Genomic DNA, 27,968 nt, shown 5'->3' with positions numbered 1-27,968 from the left:
AGTAGGTGTGAGAGATGGTAGGATGTGAGGGGGTAGTAGGTGTGAGGGGGTAGTAGGGTGTGAGGGGTAGTAGGGTGTGAGGGGGTAGTAGGTGTGAGAGATGGTAGGATGTGAGGGGGTAGTAGGTGTGAGGGGGTAGTAGGGTGTGAGGGGGTAGTGGGGTGTGAGGGAGTAGTAGAGTGTGAGGAAGTAGTAGGGTGTGAGGGGGTAGTAGGATGTGAGGGGGTAGTAGGGTGTGAGGGAGTAGTAGGGTGTAAGGGGGTAGTAGGGTGTGAGGGGGTAGTAGGGTGTGAGGGGGTAGTAGGGTGTGAGGGAGTAGTAGGTGTGAGGGGGTAGTAGGGTGTGAGGGAGTAGTAGGTGTGAGGGGTTAGTAGGTGTGAGAGATGGTAGGGTGTGAGGGGGTAGTAGGGTGTGAGGGGGTAGTAGGATGTGAGGGGGTAGTAGGATGTGAGGGGGTAGTAGGTGTGAGGGAGTAGTAGGGTGTGAGGGGGTAGTAGGTGTGAGAGATGGTAGGGTGTGAGGGGGTAGTAGGGTGTGAGGGGGTAGTAGGATGTGAGGGGGTAGTAGGGTGTGAGGGGGTAGTAGGTGTGAGGGGGTAGTAGGTAGTAGGGTGTGAGGGGGTAGTAGGATGTGAGGGGGTAGTAGGTTTGAGGGGGTAGTAGGTGTGAGGGGGTAGTAGGTGTGAGGGGGTAGTAGGGTGTGAGGGGGTAGTAGGTGTGAGGTGGTAATAGGGTGTGAGGGGGTAATAGGTGTGTCCGGGTAGTAGGTGTGAGGGGGTAGTAGGTGTGAGGGGGTAATAGGGTGTGAGGGGGTAATAGGTGTGAGGGGGTAGTAGGGTGTGAGGGGGTATTAGGGTGTGAGGGAGTAGTAGTGTGTGAGGGAGTAGTAGGATGTGAGGGGGTAGTAGGTGTGAGGGGGTAGTAGGTGTGAGGGAGTAGTAGGATGTGAGGGGGTAGTAGGTGTGAGGGGGTAGTAGGTGTGAGGGGGTAGTAGGATGTGAGGGGGTAGTAGGGTGTGAGGGGGCAGTAGGTGTGAGGGGGTAGTAGGGTGTGAGGGGGTAGAAGGTGTGAGGGGGTAGTAGGGTGTGAGGGGGTAGTAGAGTGTGAACAAACCTTCTGGCAGGCAGGCAGAGTGCACCAAGAGGAGTGTTTGAGGTGAGCAGAGAAGGACCATAGGCTCTCTGAAAGGCCCAACCAAGTCAGATACAGAAACAACGTCAAATTCACAACCAATCACAAACTACCATTGCTACCATTGCTTCTATCTGTATGTATACCATTGCTACCATTGCTTCTATCTGTATGTATACCATTGCTACCATTGCTTCTATCTGTATGTATACCATTGCTACCATTGCTTCTATCTGTATGTATACCATTGCTACCATTGCTTCTATCTGTATGTATACCATTGCTTCTATAATAAAACTGTGAAGGACCTCGGCGTTACTCTGGACCCTGATCTCTCTTTTGAAGAACATATCAAGACCATTTCAAGGACAGCTTTTTTCCATCTACGTAACATTGCAAAAATCAGAAACTTTCTGTCCAAAAATTATGCAGAAAAATTAATCCATGCTTTTGTCACTTCTAGGTTAGACTACTGCAATGCTCTACTTTCCGGCTACCCGGATAAAGCACTAAATAAACTTCAGTTAGTGCTAAATACGGCTGCTAGAATCCTGACTAGAACCAAAAAATTTGATCATATTACTCCAGTGCTAGCCTCTCTACACTGGCTTCCTGTCAAAGCAAGGGCTGATTTCAAGGTTTTACTGCTAACCTACAAAGCATTACATGGGCTTGCTCCTACCTATCTCTCTGATTTGGTCCTGCCGTACATACCTACACGTACGCTACGGTCACAAGACGCAGGCCTCCTAATTGTCCCTAGAATTTCTAAGCAAACAGCTGGAGGCAGGGCTTTCTCCTATAGAGCTCCATTTTTATGGAACGGTCTGCCTACCCATGTCAGAGACGCAAACTCGGTCTCAACCTTTAAGTCTTTACTGAAGACTCATCTCTTCAGTGGGTCATATGATTGAGTGTAGTCTGTAGTCTGGCCCAGGAATGGGAGGGTGAACGGAAAGGCTCTGGAGCAACGAACCGCCCTTGCTGTCTCTGCCTGGCCGGTTCCCCTCTTTCCACTGTGATTCTCTGCCTCTAACCCTATTACAGGGGCTGAGTCACTGGCTTACTGGGGCTCTCTCATGCCGTCCCTGGAGGGGGTGCGTCAACTGAGTGGGTTGATTCACTGAGGTGGTCATCCTATCTGGGTTGCCCCCCCCCCCCCCCCCTTGGGTTGTGCCGTGGCGGAGGTCTTTGTGGGCTATACTCAGCCTTGTCTCAGGATGGTAAGTTGGTGGTTGAAGATATCCCTCTAGTGGTGTGGGGGCTGTGCTTTGGCAAAGTGGGTGGGGTTATATCCTTCCTGTTTGGCCCTGTCTGGGGGTGTCCTCGGATGGGGCCACAGTGTCTCCTGACCCCTCCTGTCTCAGCCTCCAGTATTTATGCTGCAGTAGTTTATGTGTCAGGGGGCTAGGGTCAGTTTGTTATATCTGGAGTACTTCTCCTGTCCTATTCGGTGTCCTGTGTGAATCTAAGTGTGCGTTCTCTAATTCTCTCCTTCTCTCTTTCTTTCTCTCTCTCGGAGGACCTGAGCCCTAGGACCATGCCCCAGGACTACCTGACATGATGACTCCTTGCTGTCCCCAGTCCACCTGGCCGTGCTGCTGCTCCAGTTTCAACTGTTCTGCCTTATTATTATTTGACCATGCTGGTCATTTATGAACATTTGAACATCTTGGCCATGTTCTGTTATAATCTCCACCCGGCACAGCCAGAAGAGGACTGGCCACCCCACATATGCTCTCTCTAATTCTCTCTTTCTTTCTCTCTCTCGGAGGACCTGAGCCCTAGGACAATGCCCCAGGAATACCTGACATGATGACTCCTTGCTGTCCCCAGTCCACCTGACCGTGCTGCTGCTCCAGTTTCAACTGTTCTGCCTTATTATTATTCGACCATGCTGGTCATTTATGAACATTTGAACATCTTGGCCATGTTCTGTTATAATCTCCACCCGGCACAGCCAGAAGAGGACTGGCCACCCCACATAGCCTGGTTCCTCTCTAGGTTTCTTCCTAGGTTTTGGCCTTTCTAGGGAGTTTTTCTACACCTGCATTGCTTGCTGTTTGGGGTTTTAGGCTGGGTTTCTGTACAGCACTTTGAGATATCAGCTGATGTACGAAGGGCTATATAAATACATTTGATTTGATTTGATTTATCTGTATGTATACCATTGCTACCATTGCTTCTATCTGTATGTATACCATTGCTTCTATCTGTATGTATACCATTGCTTCTATCTGTATGTATACCATTGCTACCATTGCTTATATCTGTATGTATACCATTGCTACCATTGCTTCTATCTGTATGTATACCATTGCTACCATTGCTTCTATCTATATGTATATCATTGCTTCTATCTGTATGTATACCATTGCTACCATTGCTTCTATCTGTATGTATACCATTGCTACCATTGCTTCTATCTGTATGTATGACCCTTTACCAGTGTACCTTTTTATTTTACCTTTATTTAACTAGGCAAGTCAGATAAGAACAAATTCTTATTTACAATGACGGCCTAGGAACAGTGGGTTAACAGATTTGTACCATGTCAGCTCTGGGGTTTGAACTTGCAACCTACCGGGCTACCCTGCCGTCCCTCTAAGCACAACATTTTTTTACTGGTTTTCTAATATTGTTGTATGGTGGTATTATACATTTAGTATTGTAGATATGTGGTGGTGTAATAATGTTATATGATGTACTGTTTTATCTGTTGTTTTATATGTTATGTACTGTAAGTCCTTCAATGTGTTTGGACCCCAGGAAGAGTAGGTGCTGCCTTGGTAGGAAATAATGGGGATCCCTAATAAATACTAATACAAACACTGAGTGTGTATGATTATGTGTGTGTGTGTGTGTGTGTGTGTGTGTGTGTGTGTGTGTCTGTGTGTGTCTGAGTGTGTTTCTTTCACTATGTTTCTCACAGACATTTCCACTGTCTACCAACAGCACCTTTGGTTTGAGTTTGATCTACACTGCTGGTTTTCTGTACTGGATCACTTTGAAGTAGGCTGTGTTCCATGAGAAGACTGTGATCATCTACAAACGGATTCTGCTCCGGTGTAATACCTTCAAAATCAAACAATCCTGGTTACTTTTTGATTCCGACATGAAATAGTTCCTGACTTTACTTTTAGAAATGTATTGCTGAAAGGGGAGCATAATATAATGAAATCTTATTCTAGATAAAGAAGGGCATCATAGATTTGAGGATTGCAGGTGGATCAAAAGGTGTATTCCTAGTCTTAAATACTATTGTTCTATGTGAGGGGTTTTAATCTAGCAGCAGGACCCACTGACTAGCCGGTCCAACATCCCTACAGCACTGCTCCCACTATCTGATGAAATAATCTTTAATCTAGACCATATTGCCCTAGGGCACGTCAGGGAGAGGCTGGGTAGGCCTGCGGGACCCCTGGGGAACTAAAAGAGGGCATCCTGTACTGCCAGGAGTGTGTTTGATGGATAATGTGTTAACATCTTCCTCAGGTTTCACTGCCTTGTCACCCTCTCCTTTTTTCAATTGTAATTCAAAACCCATGTCCATAGTTACAGTTGAAGTCACAAGTTCACATACACTTAGGTTGGAGTCATTCAAATTAGCTTTTCAACCACTCCACAAATTTCTTGTCAACAAACTATAGTTTTGGCAAGTCAGTTAGGACATCTACTTTGTGCATGACACAAGTAATTTTTCCAACAATTGTTAACAGACAGATTATTTCACTTATAATTCACTGTATCACAATTCCAGAATTTCAGAAGTTTACATACACCAAGTTGACTGTGCCTTTAAACAGCTTGGAAGATTCCAGAAAATGATGTCATGGCTTTAACAGCTTCTGATAGGCTAATTGACATCATTTTAGTCAATTGGAGGTGTACATGTGGATGTATTTCAAGGCCTACCTTCAAACTCAGTGCGTCTTTGCTTGACATCATGGGAAAATCTAAATAAATCAGCCAAGACCTCAGAAAAAAAATTGTAGACCTCCACAAGTCTGGTTCATCCTTGGGAGCAATTTCCAAACGCCTGAAGGTACCACATTCATCTGTACAAACAATAGTGCGCAAGTATAAACAACATGGGACCACGTAGCCATCATACCGCTCAGGAAGGAGACACGTTCTGTCTCCGAGAGATTAACATACTTTTGTGTGAAAAGTGCAAATCAATCCCTGAACAGCAGCAAAAGACCTTGTGAAGATGCTGGAGGAAACAGGTACAAAAGTATCTATATCCACAGTAAAACGCATCCTATATCGACATAACCTGAAAGGCCACTCAGCAAAGAAGAAGCCACTGCTCCAAAACCAAAAAAAAGCCAGACTACGGTTTGCAACTGCACATGGGGACAAAGATCGTATTTTTTTGAGAAATGTTCTCTGGTCTGATGAAACAAAAATAGAACTGTTTGGCCATAATGACCATCGTTATCTTTGGAGGAAAAAGGGGGAGGCTTGCAAGCCGAAGAACACCATCCCAACCGTGAAGCACGGGGGTGGCAGCATCATGTTGTGGGGGTGCTTTGCTGCAGGAGGGACTGGTGCACTTCACAAAATAGATGGCATCATGAGTCTGGGAAATTATGTGGATATATTGAAGCAACATCTCAAGACATCAGTCAGGAGGTTAAAGCTTGGTCGCAAATGGGTCTTCCAAATGGACATTGACCCCAAGCATACTTCCAAAGTTGTGGCAAAATGGCTTAAGGACAACAAAGTCAAGAGTGGAATGGCCATCACAAAGCCCTGACCTCAATCCTATAGAAAATGTGTGGGCAGAACTGAAAAAGCGTGTGCAAGCAAGGAGGCCGACAAACCTGACTCAGTTACACCAGCTCTGTCAGGAGGAATGGGCCAACATTCACCTAACTTATTGTGGGAAGCTTGTGGAAGGCTACCCGAAATGTTTGACCCAAGTTAAATCATTTAAAGACAATGCTATCAAATACTAATTGAGTGTATGTAAACTTCTGACCCACCGGGAATGTGATGAAAGAAATAAAAGCTGGAATAAATCAATCTCTCTACTATTATTCTGACATTTCACATTCTTAAAATAAAGTGGTGATCCTAACTGACCTAAAACAGGGATTTTTTTTACTAGGATTAAATGTCAGGAATTGTGAAAAACTGAGTTGAAATGTATTTGGCTAAGGTGTATGTAAACTTCTTACTTCAACTGTAAGTATTGAATATTGCAATGGCTTATGTTTGAGATTAGGTCAAGTTATCTTTTGAGTAAATAAATAATCTGTCATAACAGCCTAACTTGATCCCAGACAGGGTCCTTTGTAGCCTACTGTTGCTCTAGGAACAGAACCAGTTGCATTGAACAGATGTGCTTCAAGGACCTACATCTGCAAACATCTGTTGAATCACTTCAAAACATTCCAACACATGATTGTCTTGTTCTTGATGGTGAGTGAGTTACAGTAACTGTGAGATGACCACACAGAACCTGAGCCAATTGCAGAAGGGCTCAGCCAGGGGACAACATTAGAATGTAATTATTACTGTGAGAGCCATCCTTTAGCATCACACAAAAGCCAGTTAGCATGGTGGGTAAGCTACCCAGCTATATATCAAAACTCCATCTGCTCCTTCACTTCAGACTAGATCTATGCAGAGTGGAGTTTGTAAACTCATGTATCTTGGTAATGAGTACTAGAGAAAGAAGTTGCAGAGAAAGGTCAAGTCTAAATGTCAGCAACATGGGCTCTGTGGGTCCTGTTGGTACCTTAGCCTTCCCCTCTGGTTCTCCCTGAGTGTGATACAGTTACAGAATCATCCAGGAGACAGTCAGTGGAAGAGCTGAGCTGGAGCAACATACTGTACTGTAGCCAAGGGCTAGCTCTGTTACTGGCTCTCTGTCTCAGGTCAGCCCACCTGTATTGCCTAGGCCAGCCCTGCACTAACTTGCATGGAGTAAAGTAGGATAAACCCGGTCTAGTCTAACCATAGCCTTTATACTTGCCCCTGTCCTCATCCCCCAGACTCACCTAGGACATACGGCATCAAAGTATCTGCTTTTGATTTCTCATATCAGGTGTGTGTGTGCGTGCGGTGAGTGTGTGTTAGGCTGAACCTCCAACCCTAACTGTCAGAGTGCAGCCCAGCACCACACTGCTTCCAGGGGCCAGGCGTTCTGACAGCCAATTAGAGTGTCCGATCATTTTCCCTCGCAGCCAAAATGCCATCTGTCAATTCCAGCCCCACCTCTTGTTTTTCTCCAGTGTTTATTTAGCTATATATTGCTGTGTCTGTGGACAAAGTCAGTGTGATTGATTAAGCTATCGTACTAGCCAATCAATGGCCAGGGAATAGAAAAAGTCAACGAGGGAGCCAATTTAAGCAGAACTCAGGAATCTGGACACTCATGATGCTGGCTTGGTTATTTAGAGACTGGAAGGTGTTATAGGGACAAGCTTTATCCTAACTTGAGATTTGTGTGGAAGTCAGATTTTTGAGTAAACTAATCGATATCAGTAGGCACATCAGCACATGCTGATTTCAAGTTAGGAGCCTTCTCTGAAAGAGGTGTATGAGTGATACGAGTGACCGACACATGAGAAATCAACATCCTGCTCCCTGGATCTGCAGTCACATATTGTACTGTGGAGGTACATTACAGTAGGTAGCATTTCTACCTATCAAACACAGAGCTGGCAGGTATAGTAGCTCTGAATCAAGACAACTAGAGACTGCTACCCTGGTCCTATCCTCATCCTCTGTCCATTTTAGCCAGTGCAGAGGAAAGTGAGGAGAGAACGTGGAGTTTACTATGCTCTTTCTTTCCTCTCTTGTCTATTAAGAGAGTGTGTGTGTGTGTATACAGCAGGTGTGAGAAGAGTATCGGCGGCCAGTGAGAACAGAGCATGGAGCGTAGCAGTAGCCACACAGAATACCGACAGAGCGTTTACCTGCCCCTGCGTTCTGCTGGTATGCCATGTAGCCACCTCTTCCACGGGCCCCCCTACCTGAGCCACGCACTGCCGCCACTGCCGCCGCTGCCACCGGTCCATACGCCGTCGCTGGGAAGCCTGGGGGACAGAGGGGGACAAGGCATCAGTGTGTGTGGGAGCGAGAGTGTGTGTGAGGGGTCGGATTGTGTGTGACTGTGTGTGTGTGTGTGTGTGTGGGGGGGGTTGTGTGTGACTGTGTGTGTGTTTGTGTGTGTGTGTGTGTGGGGGGGGGGGGGGGGGGGTTGTGTGTGACTGTGTGTGTGTTTGTGTGTGTGTGGGGGGGGGGGGGTTGTGTGTGACTGTGTGTGTGTTTGTGTGTGTGTGTGGGGGGGGGGTGTGTGTGTTTGCGTGTGTGTGTGGGGGGGGGGGGGGGGGGGGTTGTGTGTGACTGTGTGTGTGCTTGTGTGTGTGTGGGGGGGGGGGTTGTGTGTGACTGTGTGTGTGTTTGTGTGTGTGTGTGTGTGGGGGGGGGGGGGGTTGTGTGAGAAAGAGTGAATGTTTTAATCTGTGTGTATGGGGAGGGGGTTGACTCGTGTGAGAGAGAGTGACTTAGTGTGTGTATCTCTCCATATGCCCAGTAACTGGGATTAGTTTTGGATTAGCGAGTGACATAATTTTCTAACATGAGGAAAAGACGAGTGAGGGAATCTTCTAGTTGGCAAGCTGTATCAGGGGGAGGGACCAGTCTTCCAGATCCTCAAGAATGGGAAATAAAGGGTTAACTTGGATACACAACAAACATCATGCACCATGAAGACCGATATGGAAATTTGCAACACGCTTGCACACTTTGTCGTCCACTTAAGTAATTTATCTCGTCGGCTCTGTGCGCTCTGTGCAGAGGAAGGGAGGGAGGGAGAAAGCCGTAAAGTCGGGAGAGCGAATCAGCTGCAGTTGTCAGCCGGCGAGGTTTATGCTTTGGAACTCAATCAATCAGGAGGATAATTTGGTCTCCAGAAAGCGTGACCGGCTGTTGCAGCCCTGGCGGACCACTGAGCCTGGGGAACGAGGGAGGAACAGTGGGATGATTTGTGGAAGAGAGGCGACTATGGGTAGGCTTGAGCAAGCTTCAGCCCCAGCCTCAGTCGACCTGTCATCCCTCTGCCGACCTGTTTTATCAGCGCTTTATGGTGTTATTATGGGTCTGGGCATCTGGGATTCATTGCTTAGTTCTGACTGCCCTTTGGGTGGAGGTTGGCTGGGGCAGGAGGACACAGGTTGAGGAGATTCTAGATAGAGGAGAGGAGAGAGGAGAAGAGAGCGAGAAAGAGAAGAGAGAGAGAGCAAGAGAGTGCGTGCATATTGAAACGTTCCTTTCTTTCAAGTGTTTTGCCATTGTTCCCAATATTCATAACACAATGAGGCTTAATTGTCTGTGGTTTGAAAGCACACAAGCCCTTTTCTGCTCTTCATTATCTCTTTCCCTGTCAATGATTTAACTTGCAAACAAATATAACAAAGAAGACAGTCTCCACAGCATTCTACAAAGATCTTTCCATACAGTATGCACTCAGTTAAACAAGGCCAGTCAATATAGGTAGACTTTGGACAATAACCTTCCAATGTACATCTGTGTGGTTACCTATTCTTTCAATATCCTCACACAAAGAAGAGGGAGTTGCAGTCGGTCAACTAATCAGCTGCTGTTTAGGCTTTGATAAGCAACGGCAACCAGTAAAGTAGTTTGCTTTTGTCAAAAATACAGTTGTAGCCTTTGATAATAAAGTGATTGGGGAAGGGTTGTTGGTGAAGTTGGACATGCATTGACATGGCTGAGAGATGCTGTGTGTGTGTGTGTGTATGTATGTGTGTGTGTGTGTGTGTGTGTGTGTGTGTATGTGTGTGTGTGTGTGTGTGTATGTGTATGTGTATGTGTGTGTGTGTGTGTGTGTGTGTGTGTGTGTGTGTGTGTGTGTATGTGTGTGTATGTGTATGTGTGTGTGTGTGTGAACACGGACCAGCTCCTGAGAGTGTGTACTCGCCCGTTGAGGGCCTGGATGTTCACTTTGACTGGGATCTGCAGTGTTCTAACATTAGAATTAAATATCATCATCATAGAGGGAGACAATGAAAGACCCAGCGAGGAGGACGAGGACTCAGTCAGTCAGAGTGGTTAGTTATTATGATATAAATATAATTACAGACCATCTCTCTCACTAATTAAAACATCTTTGGCTGCAGAGGGCTATTCATGGTAGAGGGCCCAGACACAATGGAGCAGTGACATTGGCAGATGGTTGTCTTCAGATAGGAGGGACACCATGTAATTCCACTTGTCTCTCTCTCTCTCTGCTTCTTTCTCTTCTCTCTTACTAAACAAAGCCAGTCCCCATCCTGTTCTATTAGGGGACTTAATAACCTCTGATTTGATGCTAATATATAATCAACAAATTGGACTTTGGGACGAGATTGGGAACAAGTCTGAACAAAAGACTGAGTTGATGTGTAATATTGAGAGACGCGAGTGCGTGTTAATGATAGGACAGTGATCTGTCCGCAGGAGGAAGTTATTGAGCGACTTGGTGCCCTTGGTTTGAGGCAGGCCCACTCACTAGACCAGTCCAAAAAGGCCACCAGGAGAAAGGGCAGACACAAGAGAAGGAAAAGGACAAGTGGAAGCGAGGTTCTAGGAAAGAGGACAATCAGAGAGCTGGTGGAGGTAAGTGGGCCTGAATGCTGTGCTCTGAGGGGCTGTGTTAAGGGGTGGTGAGGGTTAAGAGGAACACTGTGGTGTCCAGGATGAGGTGGTTCCCCTCCTGCAGGGACACTACATGGGTAGGGGCCTGGAGGTCAATGTGGAGGAGGACCATGCTGAGAGAGAGACTGGCTGGTAGATAAGGCCATGACGAACAGAAATATCTCTCTCTCCCTCTTCCTTTCTTTCTCTCTCTCTGTGGCAGCGCAGTGGGGTAGGATTGGACAGGTACGCTTTTCACACTGTGTTCATACTGAGCTTGGATTCTCACAGGCATACAAATGATTTGCTATCTGCCCTCCAATCTCCTCAGACATCAAGTCAAACATTTCACAACAAGTGCCAAATATTTCACGAGACAAAAAAGTGTCAATCTGTGTTTCTCCTTCACTGCCATAGTTGCGTCTCGGCAACCTGTAGCCTCTGTGTTCCATAGTTACTGTTCGATGGGCAAAGTTGTTGAGAGAGATAAGGTGTTGGGGATTAGCTGGGTTAATTAATAGATCTTAGGGCAGCTGTGGATGTTCATTGTTTTGTATTCACAGACTGCAGAGGCGCCGCCCAGGAGAACCTCAGCGACATTAAATCAATTTCATGGCTCCATTATTACTGGAGAGAAAAAGCCAATATTTAGCTGGTAGTTTCTGCAGGTTTCTATATATTTAGGTGGTAGTTTCTGCAGGGAACAAAGCCATCATTTGGGTTGACGCCGAGAGGACCAGACCTATTCGGTCTGTGCTGCCTTGTTTACCCGTCTCTCTACTCTGCTACCTATCCTCCTCTTTGACTAGCACTCCTAAATCTCCTTGTTGCATTTGTCTCTTTGCCTACTACTCTGCCTGTTTTTCCTATGTCTATACCAACCCTCTCTCCCTTCTCCAGTCCTCTCTCTCTCTCGCTTCTCCAGTCCTCTCTCTCTCTTCTCCAGTCCTCTCTCTCTCTCTTCTCCAGTCCTCTCTCTCTCTCCTCTATGCCCTCTCTCTCTCTTCTCCAGTCCTCTCTCTCTCTCTCTCTCTCTCTCTTCTCTAGTCCTCGATCTCTCTTCTCCAGTCCTCTCTCTCTCTCTCTTCTCCAGTCCTCTCTCTCTCTTCTCGAGTCCTCTCTCTCTCTCTTCTCGAGTCCTCAATCTCTCTCTTCTCCAGTCCTCTCTCTCTCTCTTCTCCAGTCCTCTCTCTCTCTCTTCTCCAGTCCTCTCTCTCTCTCTTCTCCGTCCTCTCTCTCTCTCTTCTCCAGTCCTCTCTCTCTCTTCTCCAGTCCTCTCACTCTCTTCTCCAGTCCTCTCTCTCCTCCAGTCCTCTCTTTCTCTCTTCTCCAGTCATCTCTCTCTCTTCTCCAGTCCTGTCTCTTTCTTCTCCAGTCCTCTCTCTCTCTCTCTTCTCTAGTCCTCAATCTCTCTCTTCTCCAGTCCTCTCTCTCTCTCTTCTCCAGTCCTCTCTCTCTCTTCTCCAGTCCTCTCTCTCTTCTCCAGTTCTCTCTCTCTCTTCTCCAGTCCTCTCTCTCCTCCAGTCCTCTCTCTCTCTCTCCTCCAGTCCTCTCTCTCTCTCTTCTCCAGTCCTCTCTCTCTCTCTCTCTCTCTCTTCTCCAGTCATCTCTCTCTCTCTTCTCCAGTCCTCTCTCTTTCTTCTCCAGTCCTCTCTCTCTCTCTCTTCTCTAGTCCTCAATCTCTCTCTTCTCCAGTCCTCTCTCACTCTCTTCTCCAGTCCTCTCTCTCCTCCAGCCCTCTCGCTCTCTCTTCTCCAGTCCTCTCTCTCTCTCCCTCTCTCTCTCTCTCTCTCTCTCTTCTCCAGTCCTCTCTCTCTCTCTCCTCCAGCCCTCTCTCTCTCTTCTCCAGCCCTCTCTCTCTCTTCTCCAGTCCTCTCTCTCTCTCTCTCTCTTCTCTAGTCTTCTCTCTCTCTCTCTTCTCCAGTCCTCTCTCTTTCTATTCTCTAGTCCTCTCTCACTCTCTCTCTCTCTCTTCTCTAGTTCTCTCTCTCTCTCTCTCTTCTCCAGTCCTCTCTCTCTCTCTTCTCCAGTCCTCTCTCTCTCTCTCTCTCTCTTCTCTAGTCCTCTCTCTCTCTTCTCTAGTCCTCTCTCTCTCTCTTCTCTAGTCCTCTCTCTCTCTCTCCTCCAGCTCTCCCTCTCTCTCTTCTCCAGTCCTCTCTCTCTCTCTCTTCTCTAGTCCTCTCTCCCTCTCTTCTTCAGTCCTCTCTCTCTCTCTTCTCCAGTCCTCTCTCTCTCTATTCTCTAGTCCTCTCTCACTCTCTCTATCTCTTCTCTAGTTCTCTCTCTCGCTCTCTTCTCCAGTCCTCTGTCTCTCTCTTCTCCAGTCCTCTCTCTCTCTTCTCTAGTCCTCTCTCTCTCTCTTCTCTAGTCCTCTCTCTCTCTCTTCTCTAGTCCTCTCTCTCGCTCTTCTCTAGTCATCTCTCTCTCTCTTCTCTAGTCCTCCCTCTCTCTCTTCTCTAGTCCTCTCTCTCTCTCCTCCAGCTCTCCCTCTCTCTATTCTTCAGTCCTCTCTCTCTCTCTCTCTCTTCTTCAGTCCTCTCTCTCTTTCTTCTCCAGTCCCCTCTCTCTCTCTCTTCACCAGTCCCCTCTCTCTTTCTTCTCCAGTCCTCTCTCTCTCTTCTCGAGTCCTCTCTCTCTCTCTCTCTCTCTCTCTTCTCTAGTCCTCTCTCTCTCTCCTCCAGCTCTCCCTCTCTCTCTTCTCCAGTCCTCTCTCACTCTCTCTCTTCTTCAGTCCTCTCTCTCTCTCTCTTCTTCAGTCCTCTCTCTCTCTCTCTTCTTCAGTCCTCTCCCTCTTTCTTCTCCAGTCCCCTCTCTCTCTCTCTTCACCAGTCCCCTCTCTCTTTCTTCTCCAGTCCTCTCTCTCTCTTCTCGAGTCCTCTCTCTCTCTCTCTCTCTCCCTTCTCTAGTCCTCTCTCCCGCTCTCTTCTCCAGTCCTCTCTCTCTCTCTCTCTCCCTTTTCTAGTCCTCTCTCCCGCTCTCTTCTCCAGTCCTCTCTCTCTCTTCACCAGTCCTCTCTCTCTCTCTCTTCTCCAGTCCTCTCTCTCTCTTCTCCGTCCTCACTCTCTCTCTTCTCCAGTCCACTCGCTCTCTCTCTCTTCTCCAGTCCTCTCTCTCTCTCTTCTCCAGTCCTCTCTCTCTCTTCTCCGTCCTCTCTCTCTCTTCTCCGTCCTCTCTCTCTCTTCTCCGTCCTCTCTCTCTCTCCTCCGTCTTCTCTCTCTCTCTTCTCCAGTCCCCCCTCTCTCTCTCTTCTCCAGTCCTCTCTCTCTCTCTTCTCCAGTCCTCTCTCTCTCTATTCTCCAGTCCTCTCTCTCTCTTCTCCGTCCTCTCTCTCTCTCACACACACACACACAAACACACACACACACACACACACACACACACACACACACACACACACACACACACACACACACACACACACACACACACACACACACACACACACACACACACACACACACACACACACACACACACACAGAGGTGGTGCTCCTGAAGCCCAAATGAGAATGAATGGCGCTGCACTGCAGAGACCTCTGCTACATTGCTCATTGAGTCTTGTGCACACAGGAAGTATGAGCTTATTCTTCCTGATGACTAAAACCACACCAGGGCTGTGAGGGAGAAAGGTCAGACAATTGTGATTTAGAATCTATTTTAAACTATGACAGCATGGCAGTTCTCTGGGACAAGGTATTCTGGGACATCATCCGCAGGCTGAACTATGTTCCAATGGTTGTTAACGGGCTAAGTAACAGTAACAGCTGTCTAGCCATAGCACATAGCAGGCTATGAGGAGAGGACCTGGGGGACATGTTGAGTACAGGGCCAGATTTACGAATGGGCATGTTATGTGCTATGGCTAGACATACCCTCTCCTCCTCACTAACTCTGTCTCCTTCCCTCACCCCAACAGCCCTTACCCTCTCCTACTCACTAACTCTGTCTCCTTCCCTCACCCCAACAGCCCTTACCCTCTCCTCCTCACACTCTCGGTCTCTGTTTCCTTTCCTCACCCCAACAGCCCTTACCCTCTCCTCCTCACTCTCTCTGTCTCCTTTCCTCACCCCAACAGCCCTTACCCTCTCCTCCTCACTAACTCTGTCTCCTTCCCTCACACCAACAGCCCTTACCCTCTCCTACTCACTAACTCTGTCTCCTTCCCTCACCCCAACAGCCCTTACCCTCTCCTCCTCACGCTCTCGGTCTCTGTTTCCTTTCCTTACCCCAACAACCCTTACCCTCTCCTCCTCACTAACTCTGTCTCCTTCCCTCACCCCAACAGCCCTTACCCTCTCCTCCTCACTAACTCTGTCTCCTTTCCTCACCCCAACAGCCCTTACCCTCTCCTCCTCACTCTCTCTCTCTCTGTCTCCTTTCCTCACCCCAACAGCCCTTACCCTCTCCTCCTCACTCTCTCTCTCTCTGTCTCCTTTCCTCACCCCAACAGCCCTTACCCTCTCCTCCTCACTCTCTCTCTCTCTGTCTCCTTTCCTCACCCCAACAGCCCTTACCCTCTCCTCCTCACTCTTTGTCTGCCACTATCACCTTTTCATCTCTTTTCCTTCCCTTGCTTCAGGCATAATATAAAGTTACCACAAAACCTTGAGAGTTACACAACCTAAAGAGCTTTTCTCTGAGTGTTGCTTCAGCTCCCACAGAAAGACTAGATTAGGTGATCAACACAGAAACCTCACTCCGGTAATAAACACTGACATGCGGTAGGGTTGACATGCTGTGGCAGAAATGAGTCGGATTTGCAATATGTGTTTTGTTTTCCCTTGTGACTCACAAGACAGCCTTGTCAGTCATCCAATAAGGCTTTCTAAAGCCTACAGAAAGGAAATCGCTCTCTGAAAAAAGGTTGAATTGTGTTAAAATAAGCAATGTAGGAGAGAGTGAATAATATGAAAAGAGCACAATCTCCATTGGCATCTGTTCATCGCACGGTGCAAGGAGAGGTGTTTCCTTTCTCTCTCTCTCTGTGTGTGTGTGTGTGTGTGTGTGTGTCATTGTCCGACAGAACGGAAAACTCTCTCTACTAGAGCTGCTGCTGCATGTGCTTATCAAAGAAGACCTCTGTGTGCAGCGCTTACCAAAGAAGACCTCTGTGTGCAGCGCTTACCAAAGAAGACCTCTGTGTGCAGCGCTTATCAAAGAAGACCTCTGTGTGCAGCGCTTACCAAAGAAGACCTCTGTGTGCAACGCTTATCAAAGAAGACCTCTGTGTGCAACGCTTATCAAAGAAGACGTCTGTGTGCAACGCTTATCAAAGAAGACCTCTGTGTGCAACGCTTATCAAAGAAGACCTCTGTGTGCAGCGCTTACCAAAGAAGACCTCTGTGTGCAACGCTTATCAAAGAAGACCTCTGTGTGCAACGCTTACCAAAGAAGACCTCTGTGTGCAGCGCTTACCAAAGAAGACCTCTGTGTGCAACGCTTACCAAAGAAGACCTCTGTGTGCAGCGCTTACCAAAGAAGACCTCTGTGTGCAACGCTTATCAAAGAAGACCTCTGTGTGCAACGCTTATCAAAGAAGACCTCTGTGTGCAACGCTTATCAAAGAAGACCTCTGTGTGCAACGCTTATCAAAGAAGACCTCTGTGTGCAACGCTTATCAAAGAAGACCTCTGTGTGCAGCGCTTACCAAAGAAGACCTCTGTGTGCAACGCTTACCAAAGAAGACCTCTGTGTGCAACGCTTACCAAAGAAGACCTCTGTGTGCAGCGCTTATCAAAGAAGACCTCTGTGTGCAGCGCTTATCAAAGAAGACCTCTGTGTGCAGCGCTTACCAAAGAAGACCTCTGTGTGCAGCGCTTACCAAAGAAGACCTCTGTGTGCAGCGCTTACCAAAGAAGACCTCTGTGTGCAACGCTTACCAAAGAAGACCTCTGTGTGCAACGTTTATCAAAGAAGACCTCTGTGTGCAACGCTTATCAAAGAAGACCTCTGTGTGCAACGCTTATCAAAGAAGACCTCTGTGTGTAGCGCTTACCAAAGAAGACCTCTGTGTGCAGCGCTTATCAAAGAAGACCTCTGTGTGTAGCTCTTCTCAAAGAAGACCTCTGTGTGCAACGCTTATCAAAGAAGACCTCTGTGTGCAGCGCTTACCAAAGAAGACCTCTGTGTGCAACGCTTACCAAAGAAGACCTCTGTGTGCAGCGCTTATCAAAGAAGACCTCTGTGTGCAGCGCTTACCAAAGAAGACCTCTGTGTGCAGCACTTACCAAAGAAGACCTCTGTGTGCAGCGCTTACCAAAGAAGACCTCTGTGTGCAGCGCTTACCAAAGAAGACCTCTGTGTGTAGCTCTTCTCAAAGAAGACCTCTGTGTGCAGCGCTTACCAAAGAAGACCTCTGTGTGTAGCTCTTCTCAAAGAAGACCTCTGTGTGCAGCGCTTATCAAAGAAGACCTCTGTGTGCAGCGCTTAACAAAGAAGACCTCTGTGTGTAGCTCTTCTCAAAGAAGACCTCTGTGTGCAGCGCTTATCTAAGAAGACCTCTGTGTGCAGCGCTTATCAAAGAAGACCTCTGTGTGCAACGCTTATCAAAGAAGACCTCTGTGTGCAGCGCTTACCAAAGAAGACCTCTGTGTGCAGCGCTTACCAAAGAAGACCTCTGTGTGCAGCGCTTACCAAAGAAGACCTCTGTGTGCAGCGCTTACCAAAGAAGACCTCTGTGTGCAGTGCTTATCAAAGAAGACCTCTGTGTGCAGCGCTTACCAAAGAAGACCTCTGTGTGCAGCGCTTACCAAAGAAGACCTCTGTGTGCAGCGCTTACCAAAGAAGACCTCTGTGTGCAGCGCTTACCAAAGAAGACCTCTGTGTGCAGCGCTTACCAAAGAAGACCTCTGTGTGCAGCGCTTCTCAAAGAAGACCTCTGTGTGCAGCGCTTACCAAAGAAGACCTCTGTGTGCAACGCTTACCAAAGAAGACCTCTGTGTGCAGCGCTTACCAAAGAAGACCTCTGTGTGCAGCGCTTATCAAAGAAGACCTCTGTGTGCAGCGCTTACCAAAGAAGACCTCTGTGTGCAGCGCTTACCAAAGAAGACCTCTGTGTGCAGCGCTTATCAAAGAAGACCTCTGTGTGCAGCGCTTCTCAAAGAAGACCTCTGTGTGCAGCGCTTATCAAAGAAGACCTCTGTGTGCAGCGCTTATCAAAGAAGACCTCTGTGTGCAGCGCTTCTCAAAGAAGACCTCTGTGTGCAGCGCTTCTCAAAGAAGACCTCTGTGTGTAGCTCTTCTCAAAGAAGACCTCTGTGTGCAGCGCTTCTCAAAGAAGACCTCTGTGTGTAGCTCTTCTCAAAGAAGACCTCTGTGTGTAGCTCTTCTCAAAGAAGACCTCTGTGTGCAGCGCTTCTCAAAGAAGACCTCTGTGTGCAGCGCTTCTCAAAGAAGACCTCTGTGTGCAGCGCTTACCAAAGAAGACCTCTGTGTGCAGCGCTTCTCAAAGAAGACCTCTGTGTGTAGCTCTTCTCAAAGAAGACCTCTGTGTGCAGCGCTTCTCAAAGAAGACCTCTGTGTGCAGCGCTTATCAAAGAAGACCTCTGTGTGCAGCGCTTATCAAAGAAGACCTCTGTGTGCAGCGCTTATCAAAGAAGACCTCTGTGTGCAGCGCTTATCAAAGAAGACCTCTGTGTGCAGCGCTTATCAAAGAAGACCTCTGTGTGCAGCGCTTATCAAAGAAGACCTCTGTGTGCAGCGCTTATCAAAGGCATGCCTCAGTCTGAACACTGGAAGCACCAAGCTCAGGGGAAAACTGACTGACTCTCTGAGCCACAAACAGCATTCAGCCATAGTACTGGTGCCGATCTGCCTCACTACCTCTACCACTATCCAGAGCCTTAATGTGTCTACATTGACAGAGAAGAAGAATCGACTCTTCAGCCCATTCAGATGTGTGACATAGCAGGGAATGAATGTGTGATGAACAGCATGTGTACAGTAAGGCTGAGAATAATGTGACTTTAAAGCCATATAGGGATGTATAGTACTGTATAGTTCAATCATGTAACACCCCCCAGATAACTCCTGTCTGTCTACCCTACTCTAAGAAGAACAGAGTAGAGAAACACACTTAGAGGAGGAAGACAGGAAGAACAGAGGTAACATATTCATCACTGTTTTCCCAGTGTTAATACATTATCTATTATGTGACTTATGATTTCCCAGTGTTAATACATGATCTATTATGTGACTGTTATGATTTCCCAGTGTTAATACATTATCTGTTATGTGACTGTTATGATTTCCCAGTGTTAATACATTATCTATTATGTGACTTATGATTTCCCAGTGTTAATACATTATCTATTATGTGACTGATATGATTTCCCACTGTTAATACATTATCTGTTATGTGACTGTTATGATTTCCCAGTGTTAATACATTATCTATTATGTGACTGATATGATTTCCCACTGTTAATACATTATCTGTTATGTGACTTATGATTTCCCAGTATTAATATATTATCTGTTATGTGACTGTTGTGATTTCCCAGTGTTAAAACATTATCTGTTATGTGACTGTTATGATTTCCCAGTGTTAATACATGATCTATTATGTGACTGTTGTGATTTCCCAGTGTTAATACATAATTTGTTATGTGACTGTTGTGATTTCACAGTGTTAATACATAATTTGTTATGTGACTGTTGTGATTTCTCAGTGTTAATACATAATTTGTTATGTGACTGTTATGATTTCCCAGTGTTAATACATGATCTATTATGTGACTTATGATTTCCCAGTGTTAATACATTATCTATTATGTGACTTATGATTTCCCAGTGTTAATACATTATCTATTATGTGACGTATGATTTCCCAGTGTTAATACATCATTTGTTATGTGACTGTTGTGATTTCCCAGTGTTAATACATGATCTATTATGTGACTGATATGATTTCCCAGTGTTAATACATTATCTATTATGTGACTGATATGATTTCCCAGTGTTAATACATTATCTATTATGTGAGTTGTGATTTCCCAGTGTTAATACATTATCTGTTATGTGACTGTTGTGATTTCCCAGTGTTAATACATTATTTGTTATGTGACTGTTATGATTTCCCAGTGTTAATACATGATCTATTATGTGACTTATGAATTCCCAGTGTTAATACATTATCTGTTATGTGACTGTTGTGATTTCCCAGTGTTAATACATTATCTGTTATGTGACTGTTGTGATTTCCCAGTGTTAATACATTATTTGTTATGTGACTGTTATGATTTCCCAGTGTTAATACATTATTTGTTATGTGACTGTTGTGATTTCTCAGTGTTAATACATAATTTGTTATGTGACTGTTGTGATTTCTCAGTGTTAATACATAATTTGTTATGTGACTGTTATGATTTCCCAGTGTTAATACATGATCTATTATGTGACTTATGATTTCCCAGTGTTAATACATTATCTATTATGTGACTTATGATTTCCCAGTGTTAATACATTATCTATTATGTGACTTATGATTTCCCAGTGTTAATACATTATCTATTATGTGACGTATGATTTCCCAGTGTTAATACATTATCTATTATGTGACTTATGATTTCACAGTGTTAATACATTATCTATTATGTGACTTATGATTTCCCAGTATTAATATATTATCTGTTATGTGACTTATGATTTCCCAGGATTAATAAATTATGTTATGTGACTGTTATGATTTCCCAGTGTTAATACATTATCTATTATGTGACTGATATGATTTCCCACTGTTAATACATTATCTGTTATGTGACTCATTAATCCACAGTGTTAATACATGATCTATTATGTGACTGATATGATTTCCCAGTGTTAATACATTATCTATTATGTGAGTTATGATTTCCCAGTATTAATATATTATCTGTTATGTGACTGTTGTGATTTCCCAGTGTTAATACATTATTTGTTATGTGACTGTTATGATTTCCCAGTGTTAATACATTATCTGTTATGTGACTGTTGTGATTTCCCAGTGTTAATACATTATCTGTTATGTGACTGTTGTGATTTCCCAGTGTTAATACATTATTTGTTATGTGACTGTTATGATTTCCCAGTGTTAATACATGATCTATTATGTGACTTATGAATTCCCAGTGTTAATACATTATCTGTTATGTGACTGTTGTGATTTCCCAGTGTTAATACATTATCTGTTATGTGACTGTTGTGATTTCCCAGTGTTAATACATGATCTATTATGTGACTTATGATTTCCCAGTGTTAATACATTATCTATTATGTGACGTATGATTTCCCAGTGTTAATACATTATCTATTATGTGACTTATGATTTCCCAGTATTAATATATTATCTGTTATGTGACTTATGATTTCCCAGGATTAATAAATTATGTTATGTGACTGTTATGATTTCCCAGTGTTAATACATTATCTATTATGTGACTGATATGATTTCCCACTGTTAATACATTATCTGTTATGTGACTCATTAATCCACAGTGTTAATACATGACCTATTATGTGACTGTTATGATTTCCCAGTGTTAATACATTACCTATTATGTGACTGTTGTGATTTCCCAGTGTCAATACATTATTTGTTATGTGACTGTTATGAAATCCCAGTGTTAATACATTACCTATTATGTGACTGTTATGATTTCCCACTGTTAATACATTATTTGTTATGTGACTGTTATGAAATCCCAGTGTTAATACATCATTTGTTATGTGACTCATTAATCCACAGTGTTAATACATAATCTATTATGTGACTTATGATTTCCCAGTGTTAATACATTATCTATTATGTGACATATGATTTCCCAGTGTTAATACATGATCTATTATGTGAGTTATGATTTCCCAGTATTAATATATTATCTGTTATGTGACTGTTGTGATTTCCCAGTGTTAATACATGATTTGTTATGTGACTGTTATGATTTCCCAGTGTTAATACATTATCTGTTATGTGACTGTAGTGATTTCCCAGTGTTAATACATTATCTGTTATGTGACTGTTGTGATTTCCCAGTGTTAATACATTATTTGTTATGTGACTGTTGTGATTTCCCAGTGTTAATACATTATTTGTTATGTGACTGTTATGATTTCCCAGTGTTAATACAGTATCTGTTATGTGATTGTTGTGATTTCTCAGTGTTAATACATTATGTGTTATGTGACTGTTGTGATTTCTCAGTGGTAATACATTATTTGTTATGTGACTGTTGTGATTTCTCAGTGTTAATACATTATTTGTTATGTGACTGTTGTGATTTCTCAGTGTTAATACATTATTTGTTATGTGACTGTTGTGATTTCTCAGTGTTAATATTTCAGTCCTATTCAAATGGCTTACTTATCCTCAGCTATTATTAACAGTGGGACGGTGCTGAAGAGCAAATAGCCTCTGCTGATAAAAACAGCTTTTATGGAGAGGGATGTCTGGCCTGGTGTGTACGTCTACTACAAAGTTATCTCTGTTTTAACAAAAGTACCAATGCATTTTGTTATGTTTTTGTACAGACAGATATGATGGAGAGAAAAAACCAGCCAGTCCCTACAAAGCATTATACTGTATATACTCACCAGGGATATTTCATATGACTCTGGGTCCAGCTAATGGTGCATTTCACACCGTCTATTTCTGAAGGCACTAAGGCATAGCAGGCCTCAATTGGCGCATCCATCCATCTACCACTCCACATACTAAAGAGCACTGTCCACTGTGTAGATCAAAACAGAACAGGGGGCCTCTAATCTGTACTCTCCATCAGACAGACGGGCTGTGCTTTGAGAGCACAACCCACCGCTATCTCCTTCCAGGTGTGAGGCAACATCACATAGCCTTTGAACTAATGGAGAAATAGGTTGAAATGCAGCCAGTATGGAGAGGCTGTCAACTCCTAAACCGAGAGGGTGGAGCACTCTATCTATACAGCCACTTGAGTCCAACCATGCTCCCAAAAAGACTAAGTAGGTCACTGTCTGTATATACTGTACCATAGTACTTTATCAACATTTAAATACATTTGCATCCGCATCAAGTCTTCATCACAACTGGAAAATGTGGGATACATATTGGAAGAATTTCTGAAAACCACAGAGACCTGTTTAAGTAAAGCCTGGGTCATTGTAGACGACGGGCCTACTCTTGGTCTCTGGTCTCCTGGTCTCTGGTCCCCTGGTCCCCCTGCATGTGAAGCTTTTCCTCATTGACAGCATATTCAGAGCATAACCCCCTGCATCACCCTATCCTCTCTACCCGCTTGCCTCAGAGGTGACAAACCGTGTGTAACATGCAATTAGGCAGCTCAGTACCATCACATGGGTGAAGGGGATGACACCTGGGGTGTATTGGGGTGATGACAGCCCTTGTCCCAATGCTCCTTGTCGTTCCAGACCGCTGCCTACACAATGAGGGCAAGACGACAGGGGGAGACGACAGGGGGAGACGACAGGAGGAGACGATGGGGGGAAACGACGGGGGGAGACGACGAGGGGAGACGACGGGGGGAGATGACGGGAGACGACGGGGGGAGACGACAGGGGGAGACGACAGGGGGAGACGACAGGGGGAGACGACGGGGCGAGACGACAGGGGGAGACGACAGGGGGAGACGACAGGGCGAGACGACAGGGGGAGCTCAGTAGAGGCTCGCTAGGATGATAAAGACTGCGTCTGAAGCTGTCACTGTCTCCATCTCTACCATCTTCCTTTCCCTCCACCTCTCCTTCCTGTCACTGTCTCCTTCTCTACCATCTTCCTTTCCCTCCACCTCTCCTTCCTGTCACTGTCTCCTTCTCTACCATATTCCTTTCCCTCCACCTCTCCTTTTTGTCACCGTCTCCTTCTCTACCATCTTCCTTTCCCTTCACCTCTCCTTCCTGTCACTGTCTCCTTCTCTACCATCTTCCTTTCCCTCCACCTCTCCTTCCTGTCACTGTCTCCTCGTCTACCATCTTCCTTTCCCTCCACCTCTCCTTCCTGTCACTGTCTCCTTCTCTACCATCTTCCTTTCCCTCCACCTCTCCTTCCTGTCACTGTCTCCTTCTCTACCATCTTCCTTTCCCTCCACCTCTCCTTCTCGCCCTCCACCTTTGTCTTTGGTGTGTGTGTGTTCAGTGTGTGTGTGTGTGTGTGTGTGTGTGTGTGTACACACAATTGGTACTATACGTGTGAGTACCAGAAATGCTCACAATAATAGTAACCCCCCCCAAATTCTGAAGTCCTCACTTGTAAAAAGGCAATTTCAGGTTTAGGGGTTAGGTTTAGGGTTAAAATTAGGGTTAGGGAAAATATGATTTTGAATGGGAATCAACTGTTGGTCCCCAAAGTATAGTAAGAAATAGAAACGTGTGTGTGTGTGTCTGCGCTCAAGAGGAATAGTGTAGAGGGAACACAGAGGGACAAGGCCATCTGATGGACACAAAAGCCTCTATTAGATCTTGCCTTGCATGATAGGACACAACCTCTCACAGCACAAATCAGGGATATAAATGTCACCTTACATGGAGGGACAGGGAGAGCCAGAGGCAGACAGCCAGGGCAGTTGCAGACATTGACTGGCCAAAATAATTGAGAAATAGCCCTTAGAGAGCCCAGGTCCCATGTTTGATCCAGAATGGAGTCAACCTGTAACATACTGCTCCACTGCTCTGCTGATAATGAGACCCTGGCAGTCCTACCACACAGGAGGGCTGTTTATGGCTGTGCCAGTCCCAGTGTGTTAGTCTCAGCAGTGGTATTAAGGCTGTTTCCATATACATTGACAGCCGTCATGATTGTGTGTGTGTGTGTGTGTGTGTGTGTGTGTTTCAAAGCCAAAGCACAGCGGTTCTCTGTTCCCAGCCTGTGACACGTTGAAGGCATTTGCCTCTGCACACCCACTGGGTTAATGAGCAGGCTTTTCAATTAGAGGTGATTTTCTCTGAGGAGCTGCTGGATGAGTTGGCCCAGCTGCCTGGGTGCCTGCTGCTCTCACTGGCACTCTCTCTGTTCCTCTCTCTCTCTCCATTTCTCCCTTCCCTTACAGCCCCCCCCCTCCCTTCCTCTCTCCCTGTCCCTGTCCCCCTCTCTCTGCTCCCTTCTGTCTCCCTTTCTCTCTCTGTCCCCCTCTCTCAGTGGCAGACTGGGACAAGGAATAAGTTAACACATCCAAGCAGGAATGCATGAACCTAATCCAGTGATGTAATATATTTTGGGTTGACAATTAGACTATAGTTGCTGTAATTTACTGTCAAATAGGACTTTTTTTCAATAGAGATGAATTACACACATGAATTACACTAACCAGTGGCGACCCATTATTCAGGGCAGGTGGGGCTCGTTTTGAATACCACATTTTCAGGGGGAAATTTTGTTATGTTAGCATTAATACGTGTCACATATCAGTTTGCAAAAAATGTAGTAAAGCCGCATTGAGTAAGGCAGATCCAAAATGTAGTGGTGGTGGTGGTGGGGGAGCCATGGGAAAATACGGAGCGTAGGTGTTGGTAATGTTCTCTATTTGCGCCATGATAAGCTCAGTGTTCTGTCACTTGTGGGGACGGTACTGTATCTAGAAAATGGAGTGGCTGTGTGGTCCCAAATCTGGGATTAAGTGTTTCTTTTTCAAGTTTAAAAGAATAAACATTGACCATACTGTCAATGAACCATGATTTGTGCTGTGCTCAAAACAACTGTTAACTTTTTTGGGATGAATAGCGTGCCCAGAGTGAACTGCCTCCTACTCTGTCCCAGATGCTAATATTTTTATTTATTTTATTTATTTACTTCACCTTTATTTAACCAGGTAGGCTAGTTGAGAACAAGTTCTCATTTGCAACTGCGACCTGGCCAAGATAAAGCGTAGCAATTCGACACATACAACAACACAGAGTTTCACATGGAATAAACAAAACATACAGTCAATAATACAGTAGAACAAAAGAAAACAAAAAGTATATATACAGTGAGTGCAAATGAGGTAAGTTAAGGAAATAAATAGGCCATGGTGGCGAAGTAATTACAATATAGCAATTAAACACTGGAATAGTAGATTGGCAGAAGATGAATGTGCAGGTAGAGATACTGGGTGCAAAAGAGCAAAATAAATAAATAAATACCAGTATGGGGATGAGGTAGGTAGATAGATGGGCTGTTTACAGATGGGCTATGTACAGGTGCAGTGATCTGTAAGCTGCTCTGACAGCTGGTGCTTAAAGCTAGTGAGGGAGATGTGAGTCTCCAGCTTCAGAGATTTTTTCAATTCGTTCCAGTCATGGGCAGCAGAGAACTGGAAGGAAAGATGAACAAAGGAGGAATTGGCTTTGGGGGTGACCAGTGAGACATACCTGCTGGAGCGCGTGCTACGAGTGGGTGCTGCTATGGTGACCGGTGAGCTGAGATAAGGCGGGGCTTTACCTAGCAGAGACTTGTAGTTAACCTGTAGCCAGTGGGTTTGGTGACGAGTATGAAGCGAAGGCCAACCAACGAGAGCGTACAGGTCGCAATGGTGGGTAGTGTATGGTGGGTGGTGACAAAACGGATGGCACTGTGATAGACTGCATCCAGTTTGTTGAGTAGAGTGTTGGAGGCTATTTTATAGATGACATCACCGAAGACGAGGATCGGTAGGATGGTCAGTTTCACGAGGGCATGTTTGGCAGCATGAGTGAAGGATGCTTTGTTGCGATATAGGAAGCCGATTCTAGATTTAATTTTTGATTGGAGATGCTTAATGTGAGTCTGGAAGGAGAGTTTACAGTCTAACCAGACACCCAGGTATTTGTAGTTGTCCACGTATTCTAAGTCAGAGCCGTCCAGAGATGTGATGCTGGACAGGAGAGCAGGTGCGGGCAGTGATCGATTGAATAGCATGCATTTAGTTTTACTTGCGTTTAAGAGCAGTTGGAGGCCATGGAAGGAGAGTTGTATGGCATTGAGGCTCGTCTGGAGGTTAGTTAACACAGTGTCCAAGGAGGGGCCAGAAGTATACAGAATGGTGTCGTCTGCGTAGAGGTGGATCAGAGAATCACCAGCAGCAAGAGCAACATCATTGATGTATACAGAAAAGAGAGTCGGCCCGAGAATTGAACCCTGTGGCACACCCATAGAGACTGTCAGAGGTCCGGACAACAGGCCCTCCGATTTGGCACACAACTCTATCAGAGAAGTAGTTGGTAAACCAGGCGAGGCAATCATTTGAGAAGCCAAGGCTGTCGAGTCTGCCAATAAGAATGTTGTGATTGACAGAGTCGAAAGCCATCTTATCGATGGCGGTTATGATCGTTTAGAACCTTGAGCGTGGCTGAGGTGCACCCATGACCAGCTCTGAAACCAGATTGCATAGCGGAGAAGGTATGGTGGGATTCGAAATGGTCAGTAATCTGTTTGTTAACTTGGCTTTCGAAGACCTTAGAAAGACAGGGTAGGATAGATATAGGTCTGTAGCAGTGGTGGGTCTAGAGTGTCACCCACTTTGAAGAAGGGGATGACCGTGGCAGCTTTCCAATCTTTGGGAATCTCAGACGATACGAAAGAGAGGTTGAACAGGCTAGTAAATGGTTTGCAACAATTTTGGCAGATCATTTTAGAAAGAGAGGGTCCTAAGCTTGCCTTAGCTTTTCTAACTGCCTGTGTATATTTGTTCCTAACTTCCCTGAAAAGTTGCATATCAAGGGGGCTATTCGATGCTAATGCAGAACACAGAACGAATATATGCATATTATTATTAGTATTGGATAGAAAACACTCTGAAGTTTCTAAAACTGTTTTAATGATGTCTGTGAGTATAACAGAACTCATATGGCACGGGAAAACCTGAGAAAAATCCAACCCGGAAGTGGGATATCTGAGGTTTGTAGTTTTCAAAGCTTGGCCTACCGAATACACAGTGTCTATGGAGTCAAGTTGCACTTCCTACGGCTTCCACTAGATGTCAACCGTCTTTAGAAACTTGTTTCAGGCTTCTGTTATAAAGGAGGGGCTCATGAGACCTGTTTGAGTCAGTGGTCTGGCAGAGTGTCTCAGGTTTGTGAAGCGCGCTCCCAACAGAGTTAGCTCTTGTTCCAGTGCTTTTCTTCAGACATAGGAATTCTCCAGTTGGTAGCTTATTTATGTTTTATGTTAAAAACATCCTAAAGATTGATTCCATACATCGTTTGACTTGTTTCTACGACCTGTAACAGAACTTTGAGTTTTTGTCTGGACGAAGTGCTCGCGCC

At 45.3% G+C, this 27,968-nt stretch overlaps 1 protein-coding gene across 13 annotated transcripts in view; it reads right to left on the bottom strand.

Annotated features, from left to right (window-relative positions):
- Nucleotides 1–27,968, bottom strand: part of msi1a (musashi RNA binding protein 1a) — a 330,671-nt gene that overhangs the window by 31,110 nt on the left and 271,593 nt on the right. For 8 of the 13 annotated variants that reach the window (XM_036961343.2, XM_090218795.1, XM_036961344.2 and 5 more), the window contains exon 11: nt 8,120–8,182. In XM_036961343.2, coding sequence (XP_036817238.1) covers nt 8,120–8,182 — 63 coding nt within the window. Of the gene's footprint in view, nt 1–8,062; nt 8,183–27,968 lie in introns of all 13 variants that reach the window. The other 5 variants (XM_036961340.2, XM_036961345.2, XM_036961349.2 and 2 more) reach the window with 1 other exon arrangement.

Source organism: Oncorhynchus mykiss, chromosome 24, assembly GCF_057628025.1.
Source record: "Oncorhynchus mykiss isolate SJ-2025 chromosome 24, ASM5762802v1, whole genome shotgun sequence".
NCBI lineage: Eukaryota > Metazoa > Chordata > Actinopteri > Salmoniformes > Salmonidae > Oncorhynchus > Oncorhynchus mykiss.
This window is presented reverse-complemented; position numbering and strand designations above follow the sequence as displayed.